At 57.6% G+C, this 21,440-nt stretch overlaps 1 protein-coding gene across 4 annotated transcripts; it reads right to left on the bottom strand.

Moving 5' to 3' along the window:
- Positions 1–226: 226 nt before the first annotated feature.
- Positions 227–20,664, bottom strand: LOC309449466 (protein argonaute-1). Of its 4 annotated transcripts, XM_082071598.1 has the most exons (19): positions 20,530–20,664; positions 14,509–14,692; positions 13,685–13,805; positions 13,410–13,591; positions 13,015–13,151; positions 12,759–12,893; positions 12,424–12,511; positions 11,432–11,579; positions 11,033–11,152; positions 9,738–9,860; positions 9,153–9,286; positions 8,542–8,726; positions 8,233–8,392; positions 7,909–7,999; positions 6,503–6,697; positions 6,287–6,421; positions 5,479–5,580; positions 4,523–4,722; positions 227–4,238 (listed from the first exon to the last, which is right to left on the bottom strand). In XM_082071598.1, the coding sequence occupies exons 1-19, from the start codon at positions 20,552–20,554 to the stop codon at positions 4,130–4,132; spliced, it is 2,574 nt and encodes an 857-aa protein (XP_081927724.1). In that variant the 5' UTR covers positions 20,555–20,664; the 3' UTR covers positions 227–4,129. The 4 variants fall into 4 exon arrangements, with proteins under 4 accessions (XP_081927724.1, XP_081927722.1, XP_081927723.1 ...); XM_082071596.1 differs by having other exon boundaries at positions 6,287–6,697; XM_082071597.1 differs by having other exon boundaries at positions 6,287–6,697; positions 14,509–14,686; positions 20,530–20,649.
- Between the last annotated feature and the right edge of the window lie 776 nt (positions 20,665–21,440).

Raw genomic sequence — 21,440 nt, 5'->3', positions numbered from 1 at the left:
GGAGTTTGCAATCTGTTCTCGGAGCACGTTGGAGCCGCTACAACGCGCAAGTTTTGAGCACGCGTGTGTCCGCTTCTGTGTTTCTCTCACTACACTGAAGGCTGGAAAAGGGGGGGTTTGGTTCCTCCACAGCATCGGGTGCAGCTCAGCTCCGGTCGGCATTTCCCGGGTGTCGTGGAGCCCACACGGTGCTTCCCCACCAACCCGACTCAGGAGCGTCACCCCAGCGTGTTCACATCGCTTTTATTTAGGTCTTCTGCCAACAGTTACAGGGTAACAGACACTTGGGACTGCAAAGTCAAAGTTGCAAGCAAAAACCAGGACCAAGGCAAAAAAGAAATCCACAAAGGCAATCAAATCAAATATAAATACAATGTTCTGGAGCTCTTTAATCATACCGTTTTCTTTAATAAAGAGGTGGTTGTGATCTTACAGTATTTCTTTTGGCCTAATCCAAGGACTTTGTTACTCTTTACCAGTCTTAATTTTACGCATACAAAAAGAAAAAAATTGATATTCAACCTTTAAAATATAAGCCATATTTTCTTAATAAAATAAGTTTTGTGCTGCTGCTTGTTTAGTAAGTACTGTACATCAACTGTTCACGTCTATTCAACAAATGGACCATACAGAGTTCAAGCTAAAGCAAAAAAAAAACCAAAAAAAATCAAAACAAAAACCCACAAGAAAAATAACAACCCAAACAGAGTGTCTGGCAAACACCCCATGTGCAGTTCAACACTGGCTTGTATAAAGGAGGTACGAAAGGGGCTAGAAACGAACACAAAAGCACTGGAGTCCCGTCAGTTTTCGTTCACAACTATTGAAGTGCAAATCACTCAGGCAAGATATGAATTTCACTGGTTTATTGCTGTCTTGCTTCCCTTCCCGAAGAGTCACGTTCCTTTATTCCACACTCGTTTTCCAAGATGAAAACCTCCCGTGAGGCAATGCTGAACGCTTGGGCTTCGACACCGAGATGTCGGGTTGGATGTTTGCGACCACCCCCCAGCCCGTCGCCTCCAGATATGAACACAGGGAACCGAGGGCGCCCAACAAATGATGGGTGAACCAAAATCACTCCATTTCTCCCAAACTGACCCACGCCGTGTCCAGCTGTTTAATGGGTGAACACGTGGTGACTTGGGGCCGGTGTGTGGTGAACACAGACCCGACATGTCTCCGGGCGAACCCCGATCCGTACGGGCAGCAAAACGCGCAGCACCTCAACATGCAAGAAAAGGGTAGAAACGCCGAACGCCGGAGCCGCGGGGAAGGTGCAGTGCATAGTCCGTCATACAAAACGTGCGGTAACTCAAACCCCTTCTGAACTTCTTCAAAACGGAAAACAGGGTTTCAAGGGCACAGCAGCTACAATGTTTGGCTGTTTTATCGATTCAAAACCATGAAAACCCGGCGCAGAGGGTGCAGTAAGGGCAGAACGCGATCTGCAAGTCAACAGCTGAGCGTTTCAGAAGCTGTGAAGCTTTTGTGTAGTTAAAATCGCTGTTAAAAGTAGATGCTACATCAGCAAGTCTTCATTCATAGTTTTCTACGAACAGCCACCTTACAAATGAGTGCAAATCTTAAAGGTCCATTTTACATTTCAAGTCTCAAGGTTAAAAAAAAATTGTTACAGAGCAACAAGCTGTTTCTGTAAATGCCCACACTATCTCTTTTCAAACGGTTAAAAACGGCATGTGCTAATGCCACAGCTACTAAAAGACGTTTCAGAATTCTAGACCCAACTAAAACACTAAAATAAGAACTAGAAACCAAACCACCCTTGCCCCTCGCTGCAGGGCAGCAGCTGGGCGCTTTCCGTCGTGATGCTGGTGAACAAACCGATTTGCAGAGAGAACCTTGACCTTAACCCCCATCGTGCGCTTAGCGAGGGGCTTCCTAACACCAGGGGAGCGGGTACGGCCCCTCCGAGGCCGTTCTTGCTGTCAGCGAGCCCAAGCCAGAGTTCGGAGGATGAGATGGAGGTGCCGATTTGTGTCACCATGCAGGCACTTGTGTATCGGAATGTCGCTTCTCCTGTTCGACACTCAGTGTTGGTGCGTTCCCTACTCGCCAAGAGCCTTTCCCAGAGCTCCCCAAGCCCACCGGTGCCCCCAGCACCCGCTCCGCCCCCCGTACAGCACTGAGGTCGGCACAAGGAGAGCACAGGAGCCCAACACTGCAGTCCGGAGGGGAAACGGGACTGTGCTAAACACAGGATCTTCACCCAACGCCACCTCAGCGGGCTCAGCACTGAGTTTGCATAGCTTATCGATGTCGGCGTCTTTCACAAACGCGTCGCCCAAAAAGAAAACGGGTCGAGTGACTTCCCGGTGTCAGGACACGTCAATGGGACAACACGAGCGAGGTGGTTTTATGAAGGCAAATTTAAACGTCGGGAAGTGCAAACCCAAAGGGTGAGTTTCTATCCACGGACACGGGGCAGCGCTCGGGTGGGTCTGCCTGGGAGACACGTTCACCTCGGGCAGTGACACGATATAATAACAGAGCTCTTCCCCTTAGGAGCTCGGAGGAGCGTGCGTCTCATTTTTTCTCTTGCAGGAAGCGCCGTGCACACTTTCATATCAAAAACCCCCGATAATCTGCCCACGTGATACTGGTAATGAGTTGCTACCACTGCCCCGCCGTGCACAACGGTCATTCTGTGCAGAAAATGAGTCTGAAAAGCAGCCACTACGTTACTGTCGGGAACAAGGCTTTTTTTTCCTGTTACAAACACAAATCAGCAGGAGTTTCCCCCATGACGGTAACAAGGATTTCATCGTTCTGACTAAGGAACAAATCTGGTGTGCTTTCAGAATTAAAACAACAAACCCTGTGCATGAGTGATACCATGACACAAAGAGCAGCAAATCCTAGCAGCAGAGAGGGCGACAGGCTGGGGGTGCTGGAGTTGGGGTGCGTGGTGGTTCCGAAAGCAGCCGCGTGCCCAACGCTCAGCAACGGGAACCGTTAGAAACCTCTGGCCTGAGCGCGCGGCCTCGGGAACTGCGGGGATGTAAACTCTGAGAATGTTAATGACTCGTGTGTTTTGGCAACAGACTCGGTTATCGTATAAAAATAATGTTTAGTAAAAAAATCCCGGTGTCCATCATAAAAATTCAGGAAAAAAAAAAAAAAGGAAGAAAAGAAACTGATAAGAGATTTCTGTCCTCATGGGATGAAGATGCCCCCATTTGTCAGAAACAGTTTTAAATAACAAGTAGTACATTGGAAACAAAAATGGGTCAGCAGCCATTAAACGTGTCCTATATGAAAGTGCACATCTTTCAATGGAGTTTAACCACCATGAGGTCGTGATCGAACACAAACTGCAACTTAGGACCATAGAAATTAACTCCTTCCGATGGAAATATGGACCACCATCAAGACAAGGTTACTGTTTTCCTTACGAGATTAAAAACATGGAAATTTTGCAGCATCATAGTAAGGCACTCACCCATGGAAAAGTCTGTGACTGTTGCTTCAATGGCAGCAGCTAACGAGCTTGTGACACGAGGAAGACAGTTCTCAGCTCTGAGCTAAGTGCTAGGGTGCCTTACCTTATCTGGGGGGGATTATTCAGGGGCGGGGAACCGTTAGTGTTAGAATTCTCCTATAAACTAGTTGTTTTTTTCCCCCTTAACCCATTAAAGCATCTCATATTCTAAAATATTAGTTTTATAAATCTAGTCTTCTGTTTTTAAGGCTCTAAAAATCCCCTCCCCCCAACCCCCACAAAAAATACCTACCAGCGCCCGGTGGGCAACGGAGGACCAAATCCGCCTTTCACAGTCAGGAGTCTATAGTATTGCATCTTAAAAATGAAAACCTGCGTCCGCCTCCTGGGAGTTTTATCCCTTCCTCGAATGCCTTTATGTGTTTGGTCAGGTCAAAATTTTGCAAAGCCAGAAAAATTCAAAACATGATCATCAGTCTCTTTCCAATCCTATGAGGGTGTCGGATCTTTCTGTCCCGTGGTGCTGGTCTCCTGCCTCGAATCGACGCTGCCTGCCCTGCAGTGATTTCTCATTGGAAAAAAACCCAAGGTGTCCCAATGCTTCCTTTTTTGTATGGCTCCTACAAATCTGAAAGCTTTCTTGAGTGAGGTAACAAAGTTAGGCTTTCAAGCAAAGTACATGGTACGTAAAGTGTCCTGATGAACCTGCACAGCCTTCGCCAAGGCCTGGGGGTCTCTGCCGTTGCTCTGGCCAGATATATGGCTGCCCTCGCCACTGAAAAGCAAGGAAATCGCGGTGTAATTATTTCATATTTTCCCTCTGGGAATGCTGAGAAACCCCCTTGGAAATGAGAATCCATGAGCGCTGGCAGCACAGGACGGCGTCTCAGTGTGATGCTGCAGAGACCGCAGACCTCGGGGTGCTCAGACACCCAGGGATGCTCCCCCAGGCCTGGGATGAGCTCAGGCTGGGATTTCACCCTCCTTTACCCCCCACACTGGGCCCTAAGAGGACACCGATGGCCCCTGCCCATCCCCGGGGTCTCAGAGCCCCCTCACCTGTCGTGCTCCTTGTCCACGAGATGGTACCGCGCTCGGAACGCCACCAGCCGCGCGTAGTACGCCGGGGCAGGGATGGACACGGAGCGGGTGCAGCGCACGTAGGTGTGGCACAGCTGGTACGTGAGGATCTGCAGCTCATCAGCGGTGAACCGGTTGTCATCCCACAGCACGTAGTAGTGGGACGGTCGGCTCGTGCCCTGCGAAGGGAGAGGGGACAGGGTGAGAGGCATCACTTCGCATCCTCATCAACCTCCCCCCAATCAAAGCAGACAGCCCGGGCAGGAGAGACGCCCGCAATTCCTCAATGTGAGAGCACAATGTGCACAGGCACCGCGAGGCAGGAAAGCCCTTTGCACCGAGGTGCAAACTGGCACTAACGCCGCCGCTCCGTGCCAAGGCGCTGTACCGCGTATGGCACCGGCTCCCCACCGCACCGGCCAGCTCCCCGCTGTCCTCGCAGGAGGATGGGAAGCCAAAAAGCCTCCCTGGCGGAAGCGGCTGTAGATTAAACGAGTGCAATTTTTTCAGTTTGGTTTCTGACTCATCTTGGCTGCCTGGAGAGAGGCAGCTGCACAGCAAGCGCCTGCTCCGCGGCCGCTGTCCCCAGCCCTCCCGCCCGCAGCCAGACGGCAGATCCCGGTGCCAGCCAGGCGCCCCGGCACACTCACACACCGGCACACCAGCTGCTGAACTGGCTACTCTGCAGGAGGAAATTCTCAGAGAGATCCTTGGCTCCAGGAGAGAAACCAAGTACGTGTCACACAGCACAGCGGCTGTGCCGTCCCAGCACCCGCTCGCCAAACCACCGCAGCGGCAGCTCGGACCGAACCGCCCACATCCCTGGTGCCAGGGGAATGATACGCCAGGGCTGGGTCAGATGCACCAGAGTGTGATCTGCAACAACAGCCCACGAAAAGCAGCGGTATTGCAACAGCTGGCTCGTGGCGCGGTACCTGAATGCCTGCGTGACTGCACAGGTAGAAGTCAAACTCAAAGGGGTGGGTGATGTTTGTATCCACGGTTGTTCCTGCTGGGATGTTCCCGCTCTTCCCGATCTACAGGGGACAGAAAGAGAGACCCAAGCGCTGCAGAGGTTGGTTATTTCTTGCTGCCCAGAGCACCGTCTGTAACACACCTGCCCTGCACGGGGGACAGCACAGGGTGACACCAGGCACGACGTGGAGACAGAGCAAACGGTGTCAGGAGGAAAGCAGGAGAGTGAGGGCTGGCACCGGCCCAGCCCACCACAGCAAGGAGGATTAAGTGAGCAAAACTCCAGGGATCTCTGGGGAGAGTGTGAACTACAGTCTCTGCATCTTGATCAGAAACTGTCCTCGGTTCTCAAGATTAAATCTTCCTGCTCAGGTATAGCCAGAGTCTGGTTGGACTAGATCTAACCACTAAATTTAGATCAGATCTAGGAAAAGCTGCAGCAAACAGTGCTACTGCCCTGCACACACCAAGAAGCTGCGAGCCAGCGAGGGCTTATTCACCCTGTCACGTCAGCGGCTGCAGCCGCCACCAAAACAGCAGATGTTTTCCAGCTGACAGGGGCTATTTCAAGAGAGTCCCCAGGATCACCAGCACCCAGCAACTTGTCATTACAACAGCAAACAGCTGTTGGGGTTTCTGGAAGCAGCCTAATCTGCACGGATGTGATCTGGGCAGCAGGTTTCATGTGCGAGCTCTCTGCCTGCCCGCGGTGAGCGTTCCCTACGACCAGGGACAAACCGGCCGCCATCGGCACCTCCCCGCACCCACCCTCTCGTTCTTGTCTGCGCAGAAGAGCCGGGTGTGATGCCTTTTCTGGACCACGATGTACGTGATGCCAGGCTGGTAATCCTTTTCCAGTTTGATGCAGGCGTCTCGGATCGCCAGGAGCTCATAGTGAAGGATCTGGAGGGACAAGGACACACGGTGAGGGGACCCGCTGGCACCCAGCGTCCCCCTGGGCTGGGGGATCCGAGGGGTCCTCACCTGGGGGAGCTGCCCCTCGGGAACACCGTCGCGGTAGAAGATGATGCGGGTGGGTTTGAAGCGGGTGGATTTGTAGAACTGGATGAGCAGCTCCCTCACCATGTAGGACAGGTCCTCGATGATCTCCTGGCGCGGCCGCTGCACGCGCACGGTGGCGCAGTACCGGCTGGGGTGCGCGTCCATGCTGCCCACCACCTGCGGGACACCCCCCGGGCCACGTTACCGCAGGATGGAGGGGATGCGGGACATTCCCAACCCCCGTCTGCCTCCAACACGCGCAGCGGGCAGAGCTGCCGAGCCCACGGGCTTCCATGACAGACTGTGCGAGCCCAAACCCCGCTCCGCTGTGTCACCAAGGCAATGACACCCCCTGGACAAACCCCCCCAGCAGTTGCAATGTCCCTGCTGAGCTCTGTCACAGCACCGCCAGCTCTGCTATAGGTGTCCTTTGGCCTCAGCCACCCATCAGCTTCTACTGTCTAGTTAACAACAGACCAAGGGCAAGATCGATGCCATCTGAAGGCTCGACCCTCCTCCTCCCCTGCAGCTTCAAAAAGGCTTTTATAAAAATTAAGGGAAAAAAAAAAACCTCACAGTGGTCCTGTACAAAAAAACCCCAGAAAAATGTGTTTTCAGAGTGGAAGTGCTGCCGCCAGGAAACAGACTGTTCTGTCCCACCCACACCTACAGCAAACAGCCAAACGCATTTCCCAAGCCCTTCTAATTAAGAAAAACACACTCCTGCAAAGCCACATTTGCATGCCAAGGAAAACCTGAGCTATGAGTCCTGGAAAGTTAAGAACTTAATAGGAAAATGCTGACATGCTTAATTAAAACAGACGCCACGAGAACCTGACACTGCCCTGGCTGCAGCGAGCACGAGGCAGTGTCCTAGAGCCACCCAGCACGCGAGCGACGGGCGCCCCTGGTTCCCCTGGCGTGATGGGAAACCCTCCTCCCCAAATGGCTCTGAAGAAGCCCCGCCACCCTTGTTTCCCCATCTCACAAACCCCAGCTCTCCCGCCTAGGCAAGGTCCCTCCAAGGGGTGCCCGGCAGGATGGGGACACCTGGGGACATCTCTGGAGCTCCCCACATACCAGGGATGACTCTGGAGACCCCACACACCTGGCTGGCTGTGCTGTGGAGTCCATCAGGTCACCAGCCCCATCTGCTGGCAGCTGCCACCTCTCACAGCTGCTCCCCAAAACTGTAGCCCCTCTGCGGCGAGGCAGGAGGAGATGGGGGACCCACCACCCCAGGAGTGGGACTGAAACACCCCACAGGGCACAGGACCGCCCTGAGAAGTGTCACTATGGGAACAGTGGTGACAAACGAGTCTTGTCCCAGCTCCTGTGTCCCCGCAGGGCCGGTGGACACCAGGCCTGGCCCCAAACATGGAACTTACAGCTGTTATGGAGGGTTTCTTCCCATCTCCCGCCGGTGGGTGAGTGACATCGGCCCCGAGGAAGATCACCGGCTGCTGAAAGACGGCAGAGCTGGCGGGAGAGAAAAGAAAGCAGCCGTGAACCTCTCAGGGCCATCTCAGGGTGACGCATGGCCCATCCGAGGCGAGATCGCACAGAGGACATGTCCCAACCTCACTACAAGGTCGGACAGAACTGCAGTTCAAAGAGCTACTTCAAGCAGCCCACAGGCCACCTCTTCCAGGCGGGCAGCACCACCAGGGACTCGGGAAACCAGCCCCAAAAACGTGAGAGGCTGTACAAACCGCTGGTGAGGCACAAGGATGTTGTTGATCCCGCCAAGCTTGACGTTGATCTTGAGGCAGAGGTTGGAAAGGGTCTGCGGGGAGGTTTTCACCACGTTCTTGACCTGGACGCACTGCGTGGCCATTCCCAGGAGCGTGTCCCCAACGCGCTTCACCTCGGCTGCGGGCAGAAGCAGATGAACATGAACACACAGGCAAGCAGCAATGCAGCATCCTCGGAAGCGGGGAGAGAAATCATGGCAGGAGGAGCAGAGCCAGCCCCGCCGAGCCGCAGCAAAGCCCCTCTCCTCGCCCCAGCCCCAGACGCACCGTACACCGGCGTCTTCCCCGGCAGGATGACAATGATGAGCTGAAGCCCCGAATAGGTGTTCTTGAGGTGTCGAAACATGGGCTCCACGCTGTCCGCACCCTGGGCGTATTTACAGAAGCAGGGCTGGCCTTGGATGGGCATCCCCGCGTCTTTGGAGATCTTGCGCAGCTGGTCCGTGAAGTTCCTGCCCGGGAGGAGAAGCCGTGAGCCCCAAGCACCCGTCATGGCAGCCCAGGCGCAGCCCAAACGTGAACCGTGCCAAACACCACAACAGACACATAAAACACACTTCAATGCATCCACTCTCGGTCAGAAGCAACCTGAATCCCCACTGGAATCCAAAACCAAGGTGACCGTTTCCCTAAATCAAATAAACTGTCCCTGCTCTGTGTCATGCTGATGATGAAACGGAGAATCTCTAACCTACCAAAGCTTAAAGTCTAAGACTTCTCTGTAATAAAAGCCCATACATGAATTACATTAGTTCAAATAGGCCATTGGGGAAACTGTTAATTAAATACTCCTCACAACCCCGTCTCCCTGAGGAGATTCGGCTGAGAAGAGTTCAGTCCAGTTCAACGCGGGCAGTGTCAGATCCGCCCCTCCTTACTTCAGCACCTCCTCCCGGCACTGCTTCTGCGGGGCAAAGCAGGCGATGGCCCACACTTTGATCTCGATGCCGTTGTAGAACTGCTTCCCCCGCATGTCCCACACGCCCTGGTTGGGGGTCGCGATGGCGCGGTTCTGCAAGGCAAACACACGGTCAGAGCGCTGCCGCGGCCCCTGGCCCCGCGCTGGCTTGTGCTGCCCAGCACCGAACCCATTCCCCAGCATCAAACCCTCTTCCCAGCACAACCAGTGCCCTCGCCGGAGCAGCTCCCTGCACTGCCAGGTTCTGCGTGGCGATGGGCAATTCGGAATCTCAGCTCCTCAAATAGGATGGAAGATCCACCCAAGCTGCCTCACCCTGACCATCCCTCTCCTGCCCAGCACCGTCACCAAGTGACTCTTGGCTACACTTTCAGAACAGTTATATTGCAAAAATACCAAAACAAAACCAAACCAAATCCAAAGCCAAGGTGCTCTGATAAAAAAATTCCAGCTCTAACCTACAAACCTGCAGGCAGCACAAGTTTTATTCAGAAACGGCATTTTCTGGTGTGAAAGCGCCTTTGCACAAGGCAGCCCCGCTTACCCTGCCGCCGTACTGCAGGATGGGGGCCGGCAGGACCCTCCCTGTCACCTCCGTCATGTCGTCCTTCACCTTGATCCCAAACTCCTGGATGTATGGGTCCAGGTTGTAGCTGGCGTTCTTCATCTGCGGAGGGAAGGCAGGGCCGTGGGGGGGAGCGAGACCAACAGCTGCGCCCCACGCAGCCTCAGCTGCCCAGGAGACACGGGCGCCCCAAGTCCCGCTCTCTGGAGAGCTGGTCTCCCCCGACAGGGAGGGCAGGCGGTTTAACACAAAGGGCCAAACCCCGTCCTCCAAACTGACTCATGGGGGACCCAATTTTTGAACGCACTGACCAATGCAACCGAGAGCGGGGCTTTAAGGCTTCAACAGAAAGGTTCACACTGGCAAGAGACTCTTATTAGCAGCCTCAGAAGGAAAATCAAATGTCTGTGGCTTTGAAAGCCCAGAAATGCCTGTTTGGGTGCCAGCAGCACCGCTAAGCAGCTCCTGCCCAGCTGGGTTTGCCGTTTTCTGGCTTGGCCCAGCCTGACCTGCAGAGTCCCACACTGCTCAGTCCCCGTGTACACACAGAGCCAGCATCACTTCTCTAATTCATTTTCCTATTTTCAGTTCCAGCTCCCTTTGGGTCAGGTTCCACCAGCACAAGGACCTGAATCTGCTGCACGCGAGTTTCCATGGTCACTTTGAGCTGGGCTCCTCTGTGCAAGTGTCCCTCACACACACGGAGGCGGCTCTGAGCAGGAATTCGGAGAGAGCAGGGGGACGAACCCAAGTCATTGACCCCTCCAGCATCACAGTATGTTTGGGATTGGAAGGGATCTCAAAAGATCATCCAGTCCAATCCCCCTGCTGGAGCAGGAACGCCTGGGTGAGGAATGCACAGGAACATGTCCAGGCAGGTTTTGAATGTCTCCAGAGAACAAGATTCCACAACCCCCCTGGGCAGCCTGTTCCAGTGCTCTGTCACCCTTACTGAGAACAAGTTTTTTCTCAAATTTTAGTGGAACCTTTTGTGTTCCAGCTTGATCCCATTACCCCTTGTCCTATCATTGTTTGCCACCAAGAAGAGCCTGGCTCCATCCTCATGGCACTCACCCTTTATATATTTATAAACATTAATAAGGTCACCCCTCAGTCTCCTCTTCTCCAAAGCTCTCTTCGCTCCTCCCAGCAAGCTGCAGCTCTCCAGTGTGGAGCAGTTGAGGAGCAGGACAAGGACCATCACAGACATGATGCCATAACCTACCACCAGAGCTGCAGCCACAACGTCCCCCCCAGCGACTCGTGCCACCTACCAGGCGACTGATTTCCTCCTGCCGGTCTGGGGCAGACCTGGCTGTCGCTTTTATCATGGTTGATGTCTGATTGTCCGTGAGCTTCTTGATGCACCGCTGGCCTGCCACGATGTTGCACACCTGCATGGGAGGGGAGAGATGGCAGCCGCGTGTTAGGGACAGGCAAGACACGGGGGACATGGCTGAGCTGGCCCACAGGAACGGGGCCCAAACCTGCAGCTGCATGAAAATGACATTTTTACAGCATGGACTCCTCCCTCACTTACTAGAAATGGCTCTTACCAGGTCAACATTGAGGCAATTAGCACCCACGACATATTAATAACAGAATCTTGCCATGCATTTTGCTTTTGCTTTGCAGGGTGCCCAAAAACCAAGCAGCGCCAAGCCAACACTCACCTCCAGGGGCAGGTACGTGTGCTTCTGCTCCTGGCCAACCTGCAGACAGGGCAGGTGCGGGTACTTCAGCTGCAGGTTGTATTTCTGCTTGAAGTACTGAGCCACGGTGCACTCCACGGTCTGACCGCTCTCCAGCTGCAGCGGAAACCTGGCAGAGGCGGCACACGAGGGATGCGCCTGCTCAGAACACAGCTCCGCAGCGCACAGCGGGCTCTGCCGGGGCAGAGGGAGCTGGCAGCTCCCGCCCCAGCTCCCGTCAAAGAAAACAAAAAGCACGACAGCGGCATTTTCAGAAATGGAGTCAGAAATACTCTGACCTCAGTGAGGGACTGAGGTCCCTAAATAAAGCTCTCCCTCGCTAATCCAGCTCATCAGGGCAAATGTTTATTGCAGGACATGCCGCGCATGCCGCTGCCAGGTACAGAAATACAGCGCGCTGGCACTCGGGAGGATTCTGTGCCTGGTGCTCTCCCCAGAACCCGAGCTGAGCTCCAGGCGAAGCTTAACCAGCCTATCTGGGCCTAGGGCAGCAGCTCCAGGGTGGGCAGAGCGCAGGGCAGGAGGGCACATCTCCCTTCAAAACCACGGGGAAAAAATAATAACCCAACTTCCCGGGTGAGGGGTGCCTGCTCCCACACGCAGGCAAATTATCTCAACGCAGAGAATCGCTTTATCCCCGACAAAATTCCTGCTTTGGCAGCGTCTATTTTAAGAAAGAAAACCAAACCTGGAGGAAAAAGTAGGACAATTCCTGGCGTGTTTGCAGCCGCCGCCTGCCAGACGCAGCATCCTCTGCGCTCCCGCCCTCCCCTGCATCCCGCTCGCTGCCACCGTGCGTGACACGGAGCTGCTGCACCCAAAAATGCTGCAGAGCACCAACACGGCCCCTTGTGCCACCGCCGCTTCCCAGCCGGCTCTCCCTAACGACCCCAGCGGGCGCTCGCATGGAGAAAGGCTCCAGTTTTTCCAAGGATATCTTCCCCCCGCCTTACGTCTGGTGGCTGGCCGGCCGCCTGGTCACGTTACACACGCGGTATTTCCTCTTCATCTGCCCGCAGTGGGTCACCTCCACCTTCAGACCTGCCGGGGGACAGCTCGGAGTCACCGGGAATGGCGGGAGCGAGTCCCCTGCGCCCACCTTCCCCAGGACACCACGGCCACCTCCCCTCAATAATGAACTGTTTGCAGAGCAGGGATGCGAACAGACACCCTGCGAGTGCATGAGGGAGGCAACGGTGACCCAGGAGATATTTTAAATGTGCACCCCCTGTGCCCCCACCTCACTGTAGCCACAGCTGGTGTCTGGGGATGGTCCCCAGGCCTCTACCTTTGATCTCCTTGGTGAAACGCACTCGCTGCGAGTCCGTCAGGGGCTTGGGCTGCTCGTCGATGTTCCGGATGTCCAGCACCTCGCACATGAACTCAATGACGGGCTGGGCTTTGTAGAAGGCGGTGGCCGACACTACAGGATGGACACCACGATGCATCTCTGCTCCCTCCCTGCAGACGGACCTGGCCCGAGAACTGGCCAGATCCAGCCCCGCCCCACGCCCAGCCCCACCACAGCATGAAAAATACATCACCATCAATGTTGAGCATCATCTTCCACATGGCGGGTCTGACCGACTGGTGGAAACCGAACCAGACCTCCCTGCCACCGCCCAGAGGGTGGTAATAACCTTCGGGGGGGGAGAAGAAGGAGCGGCCGACGGGAGTGTACCTGTGAACGGGCACAGACTGCATGAAACAGCACCCCCGAGCCTGCTGAGCCCCAGCTCAGCCCACCGGCTCCATCACCCCGTTTATTTCTTTTGCAGGAGGTCCCAGAAGGATGGCACCAAGCAGCAGAGCAGCCACAGCCGCCTCCTCCCAAACACCCTTGAGGCCAGTCCCAGCCACAGCCACCCACCAAGGGCAGCTGGTCCCCTCCCAGCGTCACCCCCCGCGTCCCCCACGGGGCCGCCCTGGGCGCAGGTACCTCATGGAAGCCAAGTGCCTCATGGCCACGTCCAGCGCCTGGACAGACTCCAGCGGCACCGGGATCTGCCCGCTGACCAGCGCCTCGTGCAGCATGCGCCAGCTGACGATGGCCATCCATTTGATGGACACCTTGAAGATCCTGTCCTTGCCCTCCCCCGGGATCGTCACCTCAAAGTCAACCTGGATGCAGAAGGGAAGCGACCATGGCGTCCCTGCGGGCACAGCTTGCTCCCAGCCGCTCGCGCTGCCTGCACAGGGCTCGCAGCCTCTTACCCGCTCATTTCCAATGGGCAAGGCCGTGACCGTGTAGATGTTCTTCTTCCCATCGTAGACCGGCTTTCGGTCACCGAAGATCTGCGGTTTGAAGTGCTGCACCATGTACTCCACGACTTCCCTACGCGGGCAAGCAGAGCAAGAGAGAGGGGCAAGGGGAGGGAGGGGTGAGGTTCATTTTGCCGGTTTCTTTACAGCCCAACACATTCTGTGACCTGCCCGGTCCCCGGTGTCCCCACCCGGGGCACTTCTGAGTCGCAGGGCACCCCGGAGCAGAGCCAGGTCCCCCCACACAAGCAGCCTTGCCCGAGCGCAGCATGTCGGCTTTGGCAGGATGACTTTACCCAGTGTGCAGGAACGTGCAGCCGTCAGAGCTGCTGCAAACCCACCCGTGTGCTGGGAGGGTGAGAGGGAGCAAAAGCACAAGGAACAGCAGCTACAGCATCTGCTTTGGGGCACAAACCACCCGAGCTGCTGGGGGCAGGAGGGGACAGGCAGCGCAGAGGATGTCAAAAAGGAAAACAAAGAAAAGTACACGATGGCCCGAGCTCTGGCCTCGCTATTTTTAAATACAGGATTGTTGCCAAAATAGCGCAGCTGCCGTGAAGACGCAGGGGACTGTGCTGAGGTTCAGGGCCTCCAGGGCTGCCAGGGACAGGAACCGGCGCTGCTGATGGGTCCAGCCACCCACGGGTGCCAGGCAGCGCCACCACCCTGGCCACCATGTCACCCAGATGGTGACGAGGGAGACAGACACTTATGGAGCCTCCACGAGGGAACTGGAAGTGGGGAACAAGTGCCAAAACCTCTAATACTTGCCTTACCTGTTGACTCTGCGTGGACATTTGTCGGGTTTGATATCCACTTCATAGTGATACACATCGATCTTGGGAATGTCCACCTCAAAGTAGTTGGCCAAGAGCTTGATGGGCTTCCCGACGGTTCCTATCCCGGGGCGACGCGGCGCTTGGAATACCTGCTGCAAGGGGGGCAGGTACGCGCCTGCAGCTGCGGGGAGAACACGGGTCAGCGGGGCTGCAAAAACCCCGCGGACAGACAGACAGACAGACGGTGCGGACACGGTGGGAAGAACGGCAGCGGTGGCAGAATTCAGAGCAGCACAGCGGGAAGGGGAAGGAGCTTCCCTGGGCACCATCCGGCAAGCGCCAGCGCCAGCCGAGCCGCAGGGCAGCGCCAAGTCCCCGCTCCGCCAGCTGTGACAGCGTCAAACCATCCGCCGGCACAGAACCCGGCTCTGCTTCGCCTCGGGGACTCAGTTGGGGCCACACGCAGCGGGAGGACAGGGGACACCCGCATCTGTGACACACATCACTCCATCCCCTGACCCAACGCGGGGACAGGCGGCCACGTTCGCTTCTCCTGACACCAAGGACAGGCCGTACCAAATGTCCACACCAAAGCCTCCAAGCTGCACTCGTGTTTCGCGCAAGGAATGTCACAGTGTGTGAGATCTGCCCTTCCTGGCCCGTCCACACTTTTCCCAGTTTGCAGCTCCCGTGTCTTGGAGCCCGCGAGGTGCGGGCAGCTCGGGCGGCTGCGGCAGCGCAGCGCGGGGGACGTTCGGAACGCTCCATCTGGGCGGCCAAATGTCCCAGTCAGCCTGCAAACAGCATCCCGGCTCCAATTCAGGCTCCTGAACACATGGTGCTCTTAGCACCCCTTGCTCTCAGCCACTTTGGTTTGAAACCCAAGTTTCAACTCCAGGCTAAAAATATCAGAAGCAGAGGAAGAGAAGAGCAGCAGACTTCGGATCTGCTGTTCGGTTTTGCAGCTGATCTGTGCCGATGTAAGGATGGGACGACCCTTGTGAGCGTCCAGGGACCAAACCGCAGCATTAACTCCCGCAAAGCCCAGCTCTGCTCTTGCTTCTGCCCTGCAGCAGCAGCCCCGGAGCTCCAGAACCTGCCGGGAGCCTGAGCCTGCGGCTCACCCGGCCCCAGCACCTCCTGGACAAGGCCACACAGGACCTGGAACAAGACAGGGATCCCCGAGCCCAATGTGGGGCTCAGACCCCCTGACACAGCTGCTCCGGGGCCGCTCGGTCGCCAGCACCCCCGAGACAAACGGCTGCGCTGCACACCGGGGGCAGCTCCTCTTAAAAACATGATTTTCAGATGAGCTACTAAGGGTGTAATTCATGTCTCCACACGACGAGCATTTCTTGGCACCCGCCGGCTCCCTGGCTGCAAGCTGATGCATTTTTCAACCGCGGTTTGCAATCAAAGAGGTATTTGCCGGTGCTGCCGGAGCCTTCGCTCCCTGCTCTGCCTCTCTCGAGAGGAACCACGCGGCCAACCCGCGAGATGTGCCGCAGGACGGGGCTCTCCACCGGCACCCACGGCACGACCAGCGCCAAAGGCTTCTCCTCTTTGGGACCTTCTCACCCCCTAGAAGATCCTGGCAGCCACGCGTGAACAGGACAGCATCTCCAGGTGCCCACGGTGTCCCCGTGGATGCAGGGGACACAGGGCAGCAGCCACAGCTCAGCAGCTGGAGCAGGTCTGGGGTCAGCAGGAGCTTCGCTCCAAAGTGGTGACCGAACTGTCCCACAGCCCCGGCGCTGCAACCGTCAGCCCCAAAATAACACCGTGCCACACAAATCCTCTCACCAGAGGACCACCAGATGCTTTATGGATGCAAAGCCTCCCAATTGGGATCACGAATCAGATGAAGGTGTCAGCCACGCAAAAGCTGGCTCAGGAGTTTGGTGCAAGCCCTGGGATATTGCAAAAGCCAGATAACGTAAAGGGGCTGGAGGGAGCAGCACCACAGTGGCCGGGAGATGCTCCGCAAAACCCAGGGCAGGACACCAGAGCAGCACCGAGGATGGGAAAGTCCAGCACCCAGGCTGACTCGGAGGGGTTTATTCTGGCGACTGCAGACACACCACCCACGCAGCAAAGCGGAGAGCTATAACGACTTTTCCCTTCTAAATTACTTTGAGATCCAAGGAGTTTCAAACAGCCATTATCACCCAGCGCCTGCGCACAGCCAGGCACAGCGGTGCCTACCCGGGACACGGCTGTTTATAAGGAGGGTGACATGGGGACAGCCAGCACAGGGAGGGGGACCCGGGGTGACGCTCAGCAGCATCCAGCACCTCCAGTGTGAGATGGGCTCTCACCTCCCTTGGCTGCTTTGGTCCAGCTGGGAGAGACCCCACGGCCCTTTGGTGCCCACCAGCCTGGGCTCACCCCTCCCAGCATCGCATCCCAGCCCCAGGATGCTTGGGGTGCCCCACAATTGCCCTCGGTGCAAATCCTCCTGAAAGCCGCCTGTGCCAGGGACCCCCGGGTGGCACGACATGGCACCCCCGGCACCTCGCACCCGCGGCCCTGGATGCGCCGGTTCCACTTCAGCAGGAGAAGCCTTGTTAAAAAGCGCCCCAAACCGTGGAGACGGGGCCTTCTGCATCCTCGGCATCCCCCGCATACCTCGGCTCTCCATGGAAGCTGCACAGGCTCCCACTTTGTCATGTAAATGCAGGCGCCGGGGCCAGGGGCTGCGGGGCGAGCGTTGTTCCTGAAGCACAATGCGGGCAGTGAGCGGGATGAAATCCGCCGGCCATTATAAATTCAGCGGCCCGGGAGGAATCGCAGACTTTCGCACACAAAAGCCGTGCCCTGGGGACGCGCCGGCGGCGGGAGCATCGCGGCCACCGACGGCCCTTCACCGGGGGCACGTGAAGCACCGACGGGCAGAGACGGCGACAAGGGCACCGCTGCCAAGGTGAAAGTCTGTTTGGGGTAATTAGTGCTGGAATAGGCTTTGTTTCTGTTATTTATTGTAACAGCTGGGGAACAGGACCCACTGCCCAACAGCTGCCCGCGCCCAGGCAAAGCCGCCAGTGGGACGGCATGAAATTACCATGTCATTTAAAACCTCCCCAGTGCCGCATTCAGCCGAGGGGCCGCGGGAACGGGGCCGAGACAAAAGGGGGTTTTATGGCGGCGGGGCCGTGACAGCCCCGTCCCCACCAAAATACAGCCAGGGATGGGAGAGGAGCGAGCGGGGCCGCAGCACAGCAAACGCTGCGGGACACATGGTCCATCCTCACCCCGAGCCACCTCCCACATTAAAGCAGCCCCAGAAACCCCACAGGGAAGGGAAAACCCCCCATTGGTAGGCAAAGCTGCACCAGCAGGAACGTGGGGTGAGCAATTGTCTTTCCCAGTCTCCAGGCTCAACATCACTAAACCCGTCCTGGGCAGAGTTCACCAGTTCACCTTCCCATGGAACGTCCGAGCTGCTCCTGCCCGGCGCTGTAGTGGCTGCATCCAGGAAATGCACCAAAACGGGCTCTAATCTGTTTTACTATGATATTTACATCTTCAAGCAGTTTACCGCTTTGTATCCTCGATGCCAAACACCAAGCGCTGCAAAGGGCATCGCTGTGCCGCGTCAAACCTCAGCTTTCCGCGTGGAAATCGCAGGTGACAAACCCAAAAGCGTCAAGTCAAAAATCTGCCTGGACGCCGCCACAGCCGGGGTCGGTGTCCCCGCGGTCCCACGGTCCGGGCTGCGCCAGGGAGCGAAGCTGCGGGTGCTACAATGGAGCACGACAAACAGCCAGAGCATCACCAGCCCCCTCGCACCCACTCGCAGAGGCCGCAACCAGCTGCTGTGGCTGCCCAGCGGCTTCGTGTCCCCCTTTTTGGACCCTGTGATGGGGTGTGAGAAGCAGCAGGCGCCGGCTGGGCCACCACCTCTGCCGAACGTGCCACGGGCTCGCCTGGGGTCCCCACGAACGGCCTGGGGAGTGGGCAAAGGTTCCAAAGTCTGTGAGGGGCTGGAAGCCATGGACAAAGGCAGCCCTGGTAATGGGGGGACAGGACAAAGGCAACACCAGCTCCCCTCCGCATCCCACCGTGCCAGGACCGCCCTGCGGAGCCACCGGCTCCCGGTGGGGATGTTAAAACCCGCATACGGCTCCGCCACAGATCACCCTGCTGCGAGAACAGAGCTTTTCTGCCTGATTCGGCTTCATTTTAACGTCTGCCATCTTAATAACTTGTCCCCGTTTTGTTCTTCCTGGGGTTTAGAGAGAGGCTGCTGAAAACGGTTAGAGATAAATCATACGTGCCGTGTCTCCAGACAAGGTGCTTCTCCCGGCTTTGTTTCTTGGTACAATCCTGTCCCAGAAACAGGCACATGCGATTTCATGTTTCCTGAAGATAAAGAGATCCAGCAGATAGAACAGCTTTGGGGTTTTTGCAGGGTTTAGCACAGGAAGACAACGGTTAAGATTAACAGCGTTTAGGAAGTTTGTGAAAGATGAAGCAAACTAAAAGTTGGGGGTAAAACGACTTCAGTTTTTAAAACTAGCACACACGTGCCTCCCAAGCAGTGCCGGCGGGTCAGACTATGTCCCAGGTTCTTTTCCAGGCATCTTCCCACCAGGCACACGCTGGGTTTGTGCTTTATCACCCGGACAGGTCGCAGCCCAGCATCGCCAGAGCCCAGACACGAGGCTCAGGCCCATCCCTGGGCTGCAAAGGGACATTAGGGCAGGGTGGGATCCACAGCGGCTCCTGCGACACAGGGCGAGCGTCTCCCCTGCGCACGGGGTGACCCGGGTGGGAGCAGGCGCCCCCCAGCCAGATTTGGGGAGGAAAAGGGAAAATCCCAAGAGCTCAGCATCAGAGCCCCACTCCAGCGCAGCGCCCACCGCCCCAGGGATCCCCGTGTCGTCAGCGGGACCGAAACCCAAAACCGTCCTCCCTGAGCGCAGCCCCATCCTAGAGATTGGTTTAAAGCAGCTTAGCAAGAGTCGGGGCTGGCGCAGGAGGGTGCGGGCGCCCCGGCAGCGTTATCCTGATCCGCGTCGCCCCGAGGCGCCGGCAAAGCCCCGACACCCCCGCGCAGCCGCCAAATCACAGAGGCCAATAAATCAGCCCCAAACACAAAGCGCTGGCAGCCAGAAGGTAACGCGGCGCGCACCAAGGGATCTCCGTGCCACGCTTCAAATGAAATACCGCAAGGAACGGCCAAAGTTTCACCGCGAAGGTGCAGCAGTTTTGTGTGGAAATCTCACCGCGGCACCGCGTTACGGTGGGGGCGAACCTGCCAGCACCAGACCCGCGAAAGGCCAGCGGTCCCCCCGGCCCCTGCCTTGTTTTAGGCACCAAAATTGTGGGAATTAGAGCGGCGCGAGTTCGCGATGCTCAGCCGGGCACGGGAGGGAGCGTCTGCCGACGTGACAGGCGGGCTGGCGAGTTTTGGGGAGGCAGACCCCATGGGGCAGCCTGGTGCCAAGGGGCATAAGCACCGCCAGCTGCTCCCGTCCCCCATATCACCCCAAACACCGCACTGGGGGACGGGGACCTGGGGGGGACACAGGGATGTGGGGGGACGGAGACCTGCGGGGACACTGGGATCTGGGGGGGGACACACGGGGACCTGGGGGGGACGCTGCTGCTGCTCCTCTGTGCACAACAGGCCCCTTGCGCAGAGCTCACACCGCGCTTTGGGGGGTCCCCCCGCTTTGGGGGTCCCCCCGCTTTCGGGGTCCCCTGCTCTCAGCCCCGCACCCACAAACGTCCCCCCACCCTGTGCCCCCTCCTGCGGCTGCTCGGCGCCCCCATCGCCCCCAGCCGGGAGCGCTCCCTGCACCCCCGCTGCACAGACACCCCCGGCCGCTCAGCCCCCCCGCACCCCGCCGCAGGGCCCCCCCGCAGTCCCCGCCGCACAGCCCCGCACCGCACGGCCCCCCCCCGCACTCCCGTCACAGCCCCCCCGGCCCCATTGTGCAGCCTCCCTCAGTGCACGGCCCCCGGTGCGCGCTCCCCGCCCCTCGCCCCCGCGCTGCGCAGCCCCCAGCGAACCTGCTCCCGAGGGTCCCGCTTCCATCCCATCCACGCGGGCGCCGCTCCGAGCCGTGGGCCGCGGGCCGGGGCCGGGCAGGGCCGGGCAGGGCCGGGGCCGGGGCTGCTCCGCCGCCCGCCGCAGCCGCCTCTGGCCGCGCCCCAGCGCGCAGGCGCCGCCGCCGCCGCCCGGCCCCGCGCCCAACAAAGGCGGCGCCCGCCCGACCCGCCGCCATCTTGGGCCCGGGCGACGCGGCGCGGCCGCTCCCGGCGGGGACAGCGGGCGGCACCGGGACAGCGGCCCCGAGCAGCTCCCGTTCCCCGCCAGAAAGGAGGTTCGGGGTTAGTCTTGCGGGTTTTTTTCTGGCTTATTTTGTGCTGCCAGGCCGAGGAGGCAACGGCTGAACCAGCTCTGATGTTGGCAGCTTCACAGAACCCCAGAGTGTGACGGGTTGAAGGGCCCTGCAAAGCTCATCCAGCGCAATCCCCCCATGGAGCAGGAACACCCAGATGAGGTTACACAGGAAGGTGTCCAGGCGGGTTGGAATGTCTGCACAGAAGGAGACTCCACAACCCCCCTGGGCAGCCTGGGCCAGGCTCTGCCACCCTTACTGAGAACAAGTTCCTTCTCAAATTTAAGTGGAACCTCCTGTGTTCCAGTTTGAACCCATTGCCCCTTGTCCTGTGACTGGTTGTCACCCAGAAGAGCCTGGCTCCATCCTCCTGACACTCCCCCTTTAGATATCTGTAAACATGAATGAGTCCCCCCTCAGTGTCCTCTTGTCCAGCTCCAGAGCCCCAGCTCCCTCAGCCTTTCCTCCCACGGGAGATGCTCCACTCCCTTCAGCATCTTGGTGGCTGCGCTGGACTCTCTCCAGCAGTTCCCTGTCCTGCTGGAACTGAGGGGCCACAACTGGACACAAGATTCCAGG

Source organism: Streptopelia decaocto (genome assembly GCF_964273445.1).
Source record: "Streptopelia decaocto genome assembly, chromosome: 23".
NCBI lineage: Eukaryota > Metazoa > Chordata > Aves > Columbiformes > Columbidae > Streptopelia > Streptopelia decaocto.
This window is presented reverse-complemented; position numbering and strand designations above follow the sequence as displayed.